General features: G+C 38.7%; 1 protein-coding gene across 16 annotated transcripts in view; it reads left to right on the top strand.

The window, feature by feature from the left end:
- Positions 1-13,939, top strand: part of LOC127687708 (uncharacterized) — a 472,408-nt gene that overhangs the window by 399,866 nt on the left and 58,603 nt on the right. For 2 of the 16 annotated variants that reach the window (XM_052186629.1, XM_052186628.1), the window contains exon 3: positions 13,642-13,777. The exons of the other annotated variants lie outside the window; for them this stretch is intronic. In XM_052186629.1, the coding sequence (XP_052042589.1) occupies positions 13,642-13,777 (136 nt within the window). The remainder of the gene's footprint in view (positions 1-13,641; positions 13,778-13,939) is intronic. 16 annotated transcript variants of the gene reach the window in all.

A 13,939-nucleotide genomic window follows, 5' to 3' on the forward strand; every position in this document is an offset into this window, starting at 1 on the left:
CTGTGACATTAAACAGTTTTATAGAGAGCTTTTAGGCTCAAAAGTAAAAGCTGACGTATAAACCTACATTGTATATTTTCTCTTGGTTGAGCAAATCTGTGTGTTGTGCATAAACAAATACTCGTGACATTAGAAAGGTAAAATCTGGGGAAGCAGAAATTTGTTCAAGTATTTCTGGGGCTGACATTCATACTGATACTCATGTCAAAATAAAAGGCAGTTTTTAAACAGTTTCTGTTGTGTGGACTATATGTGGACTGTATGTGTGTGTTTGAGTACATGCGCATGCATGTAGATACCCATGACTGTTCTGTGTATATGGAGACCAGAAGGTAGCATCCAGTCTTCCTCTGCTGCTTTTCTTTGGGAGATGGGGTCTTTTGCTGAACTTGGAACTCACAAAGGCTAACCAGCAAAAACCAGCCTATCTCGGCCTCCACCTCTCAGTATTTGGATTATAGATGTGTATTGCCATGTTTTATGTGGGTATGGAGGTCCTAAATTCAGGTGCTCATGTTTGCATACCAAGCACTTTACCCTGGGTCATTTCTCTAGTCCCTTGATTTTTAAAGTTAACTTATTATTATGCATACATATACATACATATCATGTATAACTGGTTCTTTTGTAGCTCCTGTAAATTATGTTTTGATAAACCCATTTATTTTTATGACTTCTTGGGTATCAATTAAGAAAAGAATTAGTGTTGGATGTGGTGGTTTGTTTTTGTAATCTGAGCATTCTGGAGCTGAGGCAGGAGGATTATCAGTATTTTGAAGTCATTCTGGACTCCAGAGTGGGTTCTGGGACAGATTGGACCAGAGTGAGACATTGCCTCAAAAAGAAAAGCATTTTTTATTAATTAGGGCGATTTTGGCTAAATTACACCGTTAAAATTTCTTCTGCTTCATCCTACTACCTTTCTTAATAGTAGAAAATACTAATTTTGCATGGAATCTGTAGATCTTAGAATTATTTTATTGTTATACAATAGAAAAACAATGTTCAGAATTCATACTTGGGAGTCACATTCTTCCCAGAAAATGGGTAGATTTTTAGGGTTGGGGTGGGGTAGCAGTTGAATCATTTCTTTTGCTCCAGCTTTATCTGTAATATTGGAACTTTTGGATCTGTAAAAATTCTGAGGTGCTCGCTCATGTTGGAAGTAAACATTAGTACTTTTCTTTTCTTGTTTGCTGTAACCTACTGTACATTTTCTTTTGGCCAAATCTCAGTCTTTTGTAAAACTTACATAACAGGCTTCTTACATAGTTCTGTGATGGAAGAGAGGGCTCTCTGCAGGCCTTATTTTAAGATGGTAAGCTCTGCTGGACCGAAACCTGAGGGCGTAATTAACAGTGTCTGTGGAGGGACCATGTGCACTGACTTCCTGGGCCATTTGGCCTACTAGATGGGATTTAGGTCATCATTCATCGTCATGTGCTGTATTCCTGTGGGAGTATAAGGTCTAGCTGCTTTACATTGAATAAGTTCCGAATGTTTGATCTTGTTCCAGGGTGGGTGATTATACTCGAGAATGCACTTAATTACAAGCTTTATGTGTCTAGCATCCATTCAGCCTACGTCCTCTTCACTGCACCTAACATCATCTATGGAATTTCATTTGCAGGTTTTGGGAAGTCTAAAGCTGTCACATTTGAAATCTGCTTTGTGATGTGTGTGTGTGTGTGTGTGTGTGTGTGTGTTGTGTGTGTTTCCACCTTGCCATTTTGGAACTTTTTTGATTAGAATTTATGTATTAGTATTAATGTTATCAACAAACAAACACATTTGCTAAAATTCTCAGGAAAGAGACTTCATTTATGAGTGGCAGGTGATCTGAGAATGTTTGTAGTCAGGTGTGGAAGCCACAGGCCCATGTTGATAGCCTCATCTATTGCTTCAGTTGTTGAGAGAGGGCTCTGACTGAACCTGAGTTCACCCTTCCAGCTAGCCTGCCTGGCCAGCCACCTGTGGGAGGCTTACCGCTGCCTCAGCACCACGAACTTACAGATGTGTGCTTCCGTGTTCTGCCTCTTAACATCTTTTTAATGTTACGATTTTATTATTGGATAAAAATCTAATTGGTCGTGATTTACTACTAAGTTTTTTTGATAGAATCATCTTCCATTTAATTTTTTTACATAGTTCTTTTGGTTTGAGGGGCAGGTATCTTTACATCTCTCAGACAGACTTTGTCAACATCAAGTCGTGTTGCCTCATGTGTTTTATTTTCAAGATTTGGATTTATTCATGATTGAGAAGCCTGTAATTAGATTTTAGGATTTTATCAGAATTTATAAGTGCATTTGGTCAACTTCTTTGGAAGGTACATATTTTCCCTTTATTTATATTTAATGTGTGTGTGCATGCGTGCACATGCATGTGCATGGGATTGGATGCTTTCCTTCAACCATGCGGGTCTCAGGCATCAAACTCAGGTTGTCAACCTTGGTGGCAAGCACCTCTGTCCGTTGAACAACCCCACCAGTCCTGTTCTTTTTCTATCAAACAAATTTTCTTACATAAACTTCTTTAATGTGGAAGGCTTAGAGAAAGAGGGGAGTAGGTCTCTCTCTCTCTTTTTTCATTTCTCCTGAGAAGTCTTTAAAAAGATGTTTATACAAATCAAATATGCTTATAACTTAAAAGAAATAATTTGGTGTGGCAAGTTTTAGGTAATAATAATAACAAGTATATACACACTCTGTAACCTTTCTTTAAGTCTTTGGTTTAAGTCCTCTCTCATACAGTGCCAAAGCGTTGTTCTGAGCTGTGTGTGTTGAAACATGCATGCCTGTCCTAGTGTCGTAACTAATTATATCTCTGACATGCTTAGTTCTAGTAATTGGATGTCGACCTGCCACAGCATGTGTTTTAACTTTTAGCTTTATCTGGAGGACCTGCTATAGGAATGAAGTTTTTACCACATAGCAGCTTAACAGTGTACACAGATCCTGTTTAAAATATACCATATACTTTATGTTTTGCAGAAATAGGGTATGCCCAGGGGAAAGGTTTTTTTTCCTTTTATTGAAAATTAATTTTTCTTGCATAATATATCCTGATCAGGCTTTCCCCTCCCCTGCTCCTCTCTGTTCCTCCCCATATCCTTTCTGGTGTGGCTCCATTCCTTTTCAGTCTCCTTTGAAAAGAATAGGATTCTAAGAGATAACAATAAAATATAATAAGATAAATCATTGCATCCAAGTTGTCTAAGGCAAAACAACAGAAGGAGAAGATCCAAGAGAAGGCTACAGAATCAGACACACTTGTCCATACCTTCTGGAATCCCTTAGGATCACTGAACTAGAATCCATATCGTATCTGCAGAGGACCTGCTGCAGACCTGAGTAAGCCCTGTGTGCATGCTGCTCTGTCTCTGTGAGTTCCTATGAGCTTTACTCAGCTGATTTAGAAGACCCTGTTTTCTTGGTGTCTCCCCCCCGCCTCTGGCTCTTAGGCTCTTTAACATCTTCTTCCCCCAGGTCCCCTGAACCCAGAGGGGAGGACATTCCATTTAGGGCTGATGGAGGGCTTGGTGGAGACATCCAATTTCGGGCCCCAGTGTCTCTCACTCTCTGTGTAATGTCTGGTTAGATCTCTATCTGTTCCCATCTGCTGCAGGAGGAAGCTTCTCTGATGCTGGCTGACGAAGGCACTGATCCTCTGTGGTTCTCCCGGATTGTAACTTGGTTATCACTGACTTAACAGTAATGTTTCTGTTTCTTTAAGCTCCTTCACAAGTAGAACTCTGAATTCCACTTCCTAACATTCTTGAGTAAATCTGATTTGTAAAGGCATATGAACACTTTATAGACTTGGCACACTAAAAATATTTAGTCATAAGCCAACAAATCAAACCCAGATATACTGACTTAAGTAAATGCCAATCATATTATATGTCAATGCTTGGTAAATTAGTATGTTAGTAAGTGCACAAAAACTCACACTTCAATTTTAAGATATTGTGAGAAGTTGGTAACCCATCAGTATATGTTTTTTTAAAGTAGTGAAATAACTTCTTGATTAAAAACTCCTACCACCACTGCAGAGTTTTCACACGTTCACTGTTGTTTCTTGGTGCCACCAGCTCTGCAGTTGTGACAGGGGAGGACAAAGCCATTTATTTTGTTTGTTTTTGCCGTTTGTTTTTAAATCATTCACCCAGAAATAACTAACTGCTATATTGTTTAGGAACTCCCCTTATACCAGTGGTTCTCAACTTTCCTAATGCTGCGAGTTGGGTCACATGATTGTGAAGGCTTGACAAAATTTAAATGTTGCTCTTTTTACCCATATAGACTTCCTTCTGAAGGCTTAGATTTTTCAAAATCTACTTTATCTAGGGTTCTTAAATGTTTCAACCTTTCTTCTAACCTATCAACCAGGGGTAGGGGAAAAAGAAGGATAATAGGAAAGGGTGTTGTGGACTGTTCAGAAGTAATTCCTTGGGACGAGTCCATTCTTTGATGTTAGGATATCAGCAGTCCATTTCAATAGCAAGTACCAAACATGAATCAGTAGTGGCAGCATGATCCAGCAGAAACAGCAAGACTCTGCCAAATGGCACAAGTCAGGAAAGTGGCCAGAATGAGCTGGAATACCACGAGAAGTTCTTTTGTGTGTTTCTAAGACCAGGAAAGCATTGCGGGCATGTAGCAGTGCAAGAGTGTCCTCATTGTGAGTTTCTATTTATGTCCTTTCTAAACATCATGTACCCTCTGAAGTGTCTGTTTTCAGCAAAACAGCACATGCATGTTCTCTCACACAACAGCTTGCAGAAAAAAAACACGACACAACTGAGTTGTTAAAGAAACCAGATATTTCCACTTCATCCTCACCTTTATTTTCCAGATTAGTAGCTTGGTTTTCATCTATGCCTGTTTTATTATTTAGACTGACCATTTAATTTTTCATTTTGGCAATCGTTTTAAATTTACTTTCTTCGCTTTTTCTTTCTTCCCTTCCCCTTTCCTTTTGTCTCCCTCCCCCCCCCCATCCCTACCACTGATTTGTATGCCTGTACTTGCATATGTAATATGTGCATGGAGGTACAGGCCTGTGCAGCATAGGAGACTCATCAGGCATTTTCTTTATCGCTGTCTGGTTTATGTATCAGACCTTGAGACAGGGTCTCTTACTAAACCTGAAGATTAAGGTCTTAGCTAGGCTAGTGAGCTCCATTAATATGTGCTTGTTTCTATCTTTTCTCTATGTGTGGGTTACAAGCATACATGGCCATGCCCTGCTTTTTTTTTTTTTTTTAATTTATTGCACTTAGGTCCTTGTGTTGGCAGAAAAAAGCACTTTTACATACTCTGCAATCACCCCAGTCCTCATTTCTAATTTCTTATTAAAAGTTTTGTTTATTGTGTATATGGTGTGGCTATGAATGTGTGTGTAAGGGCACATACACATACACTTACATATAAGCTTACATGTGTTCATTTCTTCTACTATGGGTCTAGAGATCAAACTCTGCCAGGCACGTATGGCATGTTAGGACAGCTAGGAAACTGTGTATAAAAATGAAAACAGGGGAAACAACAACAATCAAAAGCCAAAATACCTGAAACATATGCCCTACCCATCTCTGTCTTGATTGTTATACTCCCTTTTCTTCTCAGCCTTCCTCTAACTAGAATACTTTTCACTTACTGTGTGTATCATTCCAGGGGGCCCTTGGAGACTATTGTCTTTTTTAAATTACAGTATAGACCCTATGGGTCAAGTAATAAATAACATTGGAGCGAAAAGGGAGGTATTGTGACTGGTTTCCTTTAAAATGGTTCTTTCATAATTTCATTTTTAAAATGAGCTAGATAAAAAGTTATTTTTTTTCTGTAGGAAGGGTAAGACAATACTCTGAAGATAATGTGGTTATTTTATAGTGGTTTGAGTAGATAACATTGATCCTCTAATTTAATTAAACGGTTTCTTCAGTCCCTGGGTGCATATTTTTATAAATAGTTTAAATTGGAGAATTAACAATGCCCAAAGTGAAATATTCTATGAATCCTTTATTACTTCAAAATGTTATAGATAAAATTTTCAAAGAAGATTTATTTTTATTAAAATGTTTTTGATTTGTTTGTTTAATGTGTGTTTATTTTATATTTTATGTGTGTTGATGTTTTGCCTGCATGTATGTTTGTGTGAGGGTGTTGGATCCTTGGAACTGGAGTTATAGACAGTTTCAAACTGCCTTGTGGGTGCTGGGAATTGAAGTCAGGTCCTGTGGAAGAGCAGACAGTGCTCTTAAATCTTAGCCATCTCCCCAGCCCAATGTGTGTGAGTGTTAATGGGTGGTTTTGCCTCCATGTATGAGTTTTTTGTTTTTGTTTTTTGTTTTTGTTTTTTGTTTTGTTCTGAGGCAGGGTTTCTCTGTGTAGCCCTGGCTGTCCTGGAGCTCACTCTGTAGACCAGGCTGGCCCAAAAATCCGTCTGCCTCTGCCTCCCAAGTGCTGGGATTAAAGACGTGCGCCACTACTGCCCGGCTCCACATATGTTTTATGTGCTACATTCATACCTGGTGCTAGCAGAGGTCAGAAGGCATTGGATCCCTTAGAACTGAAGTTGCAGATGTTCTAAAGCCACCATGTTAGTCCTGGGAACCAGTCTGGGTTCCTTTGTAAAAACAGCAAGTGCTGCCAACAGCTAAAGCATCTCCAGCTTTTTCATATTTTTATCTATTTTGGTTTTCAAGACAGGGTTTCTGTGTAGCCTGGCTGTCCTGGAACTTTCTTTTGTAGACCATGCTGGCCTCAAAGTCAGAGATCCCGCTTCTTCCCAATTGTCAGGATTAAAGGTGAATGCCACCACTTCTAGCTATTACTGTTTTTGTTTTTGTTTTTTTCAAGACAGGGTTTGTTTGTGTAAACCTGACTGTCCAGGAGCTAGCTCTGTTCACCAGACTGGCCTTAAGTCACAGAAATGCATCTGACTCTGCTTCCCTATCACTGGGATTAAAGGAGTGTGTCACCCCCACATCCTCCCTCCAGTGTTTTATTTGTGTGTATGTGTATAAAATGTATTTATGTGTACTCATATATATGTGTTTGCCAGGTATACATACCTGCAGAGGCCAGAAGAGGGTGTCTGATTCTCTTTAGCTGAAATTGGTGGAATTACCACCTTACAAGGGTGCTGGGAACTAAACACAGGTTCTCGAAGAGCAGCATGTACTCTTAACCACTGAGCCTTTTTTCCAGCCTACTTTTAGGTAAAATTTAACTCCATTGAGAGTTTTCTAAATTAGTTATCTTTATATTATATTGAACATCTGTCTACTTGCCTATCTGTCCTTTATTACTAGAATGACAATTAGAAAATTGTCCTAAGAATTAATTCTTTTTCAAAGTAGTTTTCTTATTTGAATTGTCTTTAAATATTGGGTTTATTAGACACTAGTAAAAATGCTTTTGTTTAGTAAAGAAGGCAGTCAATCTTTGTAATTGCTATAAAATAGTATACTAGAGAGTTGGGTAAACTATTGCTGTGGCATCTAGGGGTGAGACAAAACAGTAAAGTTGAAATGGCCCACAGCACTTGAGTGTTGCAGGATATTTGATCATACTGTGAATCCCCAAAGACTTTGATATTTACTGAAAAGACTTTGTGGTGGTGTATCTCAGCACTATCACACACCTTTACTCCAAGAACCAAAGTCAGTGCGAGGTCAAGAGGCAGTGAGCAAGTAATCAGCCCACAAGCAGTGAACATAAGTAAGCAGGAAGGAGGGTCTTTGCGTTGAAGGGTATTTAAGACAGTGTGGAGGAGAAAGTTTTTCCTTTTGGGACACTAGTTGAAAAGGAACATCAGCTGGATGTTTTGTTTTTCTCTGCTACACACACACACACACACACACACACACACACACACACAAGTGCGAGTTGGGCAGGGGTTTGTTTTTATTTTTTCCAGGAGAATAAAAGCAAAATCCTGTCCCAACCCTTGCTTGGGGATACTTAAAAGTGGTCTAGCACACTTAGGTTGTGGAGAGGGATCACCAGCCAATGCAGAACACTAAGCTCTTGAAAATATCCTTTGTTACTAAGTGATACCTAAGTATCCTAAGACTTCATTTCAAGAAGATGTTTACCCTAAGTTTACTTTAAGTAGGTCAGTTAGATAATATATAACTGCTTTATAGATCCTTGGCAGTAAATGCAGTTTGAGATTTCTTTCTTTTCTTTTTTGTTTTTGTTTTTTGTTTTTTGTTTTTTGTTTTTTGTTTTGTTTTGTTTTGTTTTGTTTTGTTTTAGTTTTGGTTTTTTTGAGACAGGGTTTCTTCTCTGTATAGCCCTGGCTGTCCTGTAACTCACTCTGTAGACCAAACTGGCCTCGAAATCAGAAATCCGCCTGCCTCTGCCTCCCAGAGTGCTGGGATTACAGGCATGCACCACCACTACCCCATTTTGAGATTTGCTGCCATATTCAGCTTTGCCAAGATGAGTTTAGCTTTTCTTTTCTTTTTATCCCTCCATCCCTCCCTCTTTTTCTCCCGCACTTCCCCCCACCCAAAAATTGGCCAAAGGCTTAAACTAATCCATATTCTTGTAAACCAATTATTTTTTGTAGTCTAGAGATATGTGGATGTGTTTGGATAAAGACTGCAGTCTGAAAACCATTTACTTTTATCAATATTGTCCACATGTTTAAGAAAATATTACTTAAAAAGGATGGGAGAAATGACTCAATAGTTAAAGGTACTTACATAGAGGACTCCACATTTCCAGTACCCATGGTAGGGGAGGGAGGCTTACAACTGTCTGTAACTCCTGTTCAAGTAGACCTGATGCCCTCTTCTGGGCTCTACTGGCACCAATATGATCTGTGACATACTGTTATAAAAGTATTAATTTAAAAATTAGCTTCTAAAGTAATAGGTTTCCTTACAGCATTTTTAATATATACTTAGTTTTGGCTGATTCTTACCCATATCTCTATCAACCTGTCTGTTCCCATCAGTCCATCTGCTTTCATATCTGTGTCCTATTGCCTCTCATCTTGCTTTCATTTAAATTCACATATTTAACAACTAGAAACTAAGATTTACATATGAAAGTATACTATTTATCTTTCTGTGTCTGGGTTAACTGAATATACTTTAATTTTCTCTATTTTCCTGTGAAATCCATAATTTCATTTTTCATTATAGCTGAATACAAATCCGTAAAAATATGGAAAGCTTCATGAATTTCTATCAGTTTAACATAAATATATGTTTGAAACAATCACAGTCCACATGCTTTTGGTGGAGAGATAAAAAGATAGTTTTTGAAAACCACTTGCTTATTGCTTTCCTGTTATTTCTCTCTTGTGGCAACAATTTAAGTATCATGTTTTGGAGTCTCTTAAACTCCCCACTTCCCCAGAAGACAGAAAGCTGTATACCTAACCTGCCATAAGGACCCGAATAAATTGGGTGGTTGTGGCACATGTCTTAATTCTAGCACTCAGAAGGCAGAGGCAGGAAAATCTGAGTTTGAAGCCAGCTTGATCTACAGAGTGAGTTTTAGGAATGCCAGGGCTACACAGAGACATCCTGTCTTGAAACAAAGCAAAAGGTGTCGAAACAAAATTATGCTCTGGTGTGTGGGTGCCTGCATGTACATGTACCATAGGCATGTTTGGTGCTGCTGAGGCCTGAAGAAGGCTCAGATCGTCTGGGATTGGAGATGGTTCTGAACTGTCAAGTGGGTGCTGGCAATCAAACCTGGGTCCTCAGGAGGAGTAGCCTGGACTCTTAATTGATGAACTACTTTTCCAGCCCCCAGAACCCTTTAAAAATTTACTTGATGTTTACAAGTGTTTGGTTTGCTTGCATTAAATGATTGTGTGCAGCCCATGTGGGTGGTAGGAACAGAACCTGGGTCCTCTGCAAGAGCAGCTAGTACTCTTTAACAACTGAGCAAAATTTCCCACCTATAAAAGTGACCTTTAGAAACACTATGTAGAGCCCGGTGGTGGTGGTGGCGCCGGCGCATGCCGGCTCTCTGGGAGGCAGAGGCAGGCGGATTTCTGAGATCAAGGCCAGCCTGGTCTACAGAGTAAGCTCCAGGACAGCCAGGGCTATACAGAGAAACCCTGTTTGTTGTTTCAAAAACAAACAAACAAACAAAAAACCAAAACCAAACAAACAAACAAAAAAAAAAACACCATGTAGCCTAAATTGTTCTTGAAGTCTTTCCTATCTTCCTGTCTGCCTTACCCTCTCCAGTTCTAGGATTTCAGACATGAGCCACCACTCCCAAAAGATTGTATTTGTAGCTTTGTATCTATGTTCCTTAACTTGGGTTTATTTACTTTCAAAGTACTTGGAATTACATTAAGACATTGCTTTAAAAAATATGACATTGCTATATATAATAAGGTTGTACCAAGAACAGGAAGGGAATAATCAATCACTAAGTTAGTTGAACAGAATTTAGAAAGTTTTCTGTGGGTTTGAATGATCATTTTCTTTCTTTCTTTCTTTTTGTTTTTTTCGAGATAGGGTTTCTCTGTGTAGCCCTGGCTGTCCTGGAACTAACTCTGTAGACCAGGCTGGCCTCGAACTGAGAAATCTGCCTGCCTCTGCCTCCCAAGTGCTGGGATTCAAGGCCTGTGCCACCATCGCCCAGCTGAATGACCATTTTCTAAAAATTAAATAGAATGATGTATTAGGGTGTCTTAACCAGTCTGAAGTCAGATACCTAGTCATAGGTAACCTTGTAACTTACACATAGCCTTGTGTTGAGCCTTCGTAAAATTAATTAATTAGTTAATTAACTGACACTAGGTGTATCTGTAGCTGTCATGGAACTCGCTCTTGTAGACCAGACTGTCCTCAAACTAAGGAGATTCACCTGCTTCTGCCTTGCATTGTACTTTTACTGCATATATGTCTCTGTGGGGGTGTTGAGTATCCTGGAACTGAAGTTACAGACAATTGTGAGCTGCCTCAGAAGTTCTGGGAATTGAACCTGGATCCTTTGGAAGAGCAGCCAGCATTTTTAACTGCAGAGTCATCTCTTCAGCACCTTGTATTGATTGTCTGTCTGTCTGTCTGTCTGTCTGTCTGTCTGTATGTATATTTGTATGTATGTACCAGTGTTACTTACAGGAGCATAGATATCTTACCAGTGGTTACACCACTGAGGAAAACGTCTCACCATTCTCCAGCAACCACTAACTGCCTATGAATCCTCAGAGAGGGGGTGGAACTTCATGAAGCCCTCCTCCAGAAATTGGTAACTACTTATAAATGCTCATGAAAGGGTGTGGGACTTACAAACCTTAAAAAAACAAAAAGGCAAGCTGGGTAGTGGTGGTGGTGGTGGTGGTGGTGGTGGTGGTGGTGGTGGTGGTGCACACCTTTAATCCTAGCACTTGGGAGGCAGAGGCAGGCAGATTTCTGAGTTCGTGGCCAGCCTGGTCTACAGAGTTTCAGGACAGCCAGGGCTACACGGAAAAACCCTATCTCAAAAAAAAAACAAAAAATAAAAACAAAAAAACAAAAACAAACAAACAAAAAAAACCAAAAAGTTTTGAGAAACCTCAAATAACCTTAAGATCTCAATGGCTTCAAACACAGGGGATTCTTTATTTGTTAAAGTTGGCAAGCATCTCTAATCCATGATATTACTGAGTAACAGAGTAACCATCATCTGAAATGTTGGTAGAGCTTTCTGGAAGCTCCTGCACAGTAATTTAAATACTCTTGACTACAAATGATTTTGATGCATTGTGAGTTTTACGGTGTTAATTGCATCTAGTCACAGTGTTATGTTAGCCACACACCTAGTCACAATTATGTTGAGGCCCAATAAGATAACCTTAGCTGTTAACAGCAGCATTAATAACTACTATATTTTATTACAACGTATTTGTAGAACTTGGCATATTGTAGATACTAAGTAAATATATGCTAAATGAATTGTAGTGATAAGAATCTGTTTAATTTTGCCTGACAATGGTGGTGCATGCCTTTAATCCCAGCACTTGGGAGGCAGAGGCAGGTGGATTTCCAGTTTCAGGTACAGAGAAACCCTGTCTTGAAAAACAAAACAAAACAAAACAAAACAGAACAAAATGTCATTTAAAAGAATCCGTTTAATTTTAATCTCTTTTGGGGATGTTAGGAAAGGAATACTTGTTTTGGGCTACTGGCACATTATATTGTAAATAAGTTTTTTATTCACTCTTGGAGTCCAAAAGTGGTCATCAGATTCTCTGGTACTGGAATTACATAGCTAGTTATGGGTGCTGGGAATTGAATTGTGGTTATTTGAAAGGTCAGTTAGTGCTATTAACACTGAACCATCTCTCCAGCACCTAAGCAATCTTTTGGATAATAGAATTTCTAGTCAAATTAGCATTCCCAGTGTTTTTTTTTTCCTCAAACATTCTTTTTTAAATCTTCTTTTTTAAAGATTTATTTATTTTATGTATGTGAGTACACTGTCACTCTCTTCAGACACACCAAAAAAGGGCATCAGATTTCATTACAGATGGTTGTGAACCACCGTGTGGTTGCTGGGAATTGAACTCAGGACCTCTGGAAGTGTAGTCGGTGCTCTTAACTGCTGAGCCATCTCTCCAGCCCTCCCTCAGACATTTTTGTTTCTCCTTCTCCTTCTCCTTCACCTCTGCTTACTTATCTTCCTCATTGTATTCACTTTGGTTCTTGTCAAAACTGCAAGCTTTACTTATGAAAACTTACTGCAGCAATTCATCTATGATGAACAGTGGGACCTGAGCATTATTGGCTGTCTAATTCATGTATTTAGTATATATACTTATTGTGAACTAGCATTATTAAAATTTAGTGTTTATTTAATTAGTATAAAAATATTCATGTAAAGCCTTTGAGAAAGTAGAAAGCATCCATGAGAGTTAAAATTAGTCTTCAGATTAATGGTATAAAATCAATTTATAAAAACTAAATTGTGTTGAGCTAATGAGATGACTTAGCAGGTAAAGGCATTTGTAACTATATCTGATGATTTGAGTTTGATCCTCTGAACCTACTTGATGATAGGAGGAGAGACTATTCCTGCAAGTTGTCCTCTGACTGTGGTATGCTGCACATGTACAAGCACACATAAAAATCATGTAATTAAAAGTAAAATTAAAAGTTGTATTGACAAGCAGTTCTGAACTCTATATTGTTGAAATATCAGTAATAGGTGCTACTTTTAGTAAAACTTATTTAAAAGGTACAGTTGAGTTATTCAGCACTTTAAATGCAAATTATGTGAACTCATCTCCATTTTGTGGTTTTGTTATATTCTTCCTTTGCCTTTTTCATTTTGAGTCCCTGAAATCTGTTCTATTTTTACTTGTGTGTCAACATACTGAAGCCATCTCTGCTGTCATGCTTTGAAGATCAGCAAGAGATACTCCCCTGTAAGATGAGAGTTGTATAATAGGTGACTATTAGAGGCATAAACAAGTCTTGGTAAATCTGGAGATGTTTGTTTGTTTGTTTTTCCAAGCACTAGCAATGTAATACCAAATGCTTGTTGGTGCTATGACTGAAGAAACTTTTATTTACTATGTATTTATTGTACATTGCTACAGAAGACTTTGTGCTTCCTAGGCAAGTACTGTGTCCTAGACCTGCCTACTTAATTCTTTAAATCTCTTTTTAAGTGTCCAAGAGAGGGCTGGAGAAATGGCTCAGCGGTTAAGAGCACTGACTGCTCTTCCAGAGGTCCTGAGTTCAATTCCCAACAACCACATTGTGGCTCACAACCATCTGTAATAGGAATCTTGATGCCCTCTTCTGGTATGTCTGAAGACAGTAACTGTGTGTGTGTGTGTGTGTGTGTGTGTGTGTGTGTGTGTGTGTATGTGTGTATAAAATAAATAACTCTTTAAAAAAGAGGGCCAGGGATGGTGGCACATGCCTTTCTTTAATTCCAGCACTTGACAGGCAGAGGCAAAAGGA

The sequence above is a fragment of the Apodemus sylvaticus genome, chromosome 6 (genome assembly GCF_947179515.1).
Source record: "Apodemus sylvaticus chromosome 6, mApoSyl1.1, whole genome shotgun sequence".
Lineage (NCBI taxonomy): Eukaryota > Metazoa > Chordata > Mammalia > Rodentia > Muridae > Apodemus > Apodemus sylvaticus.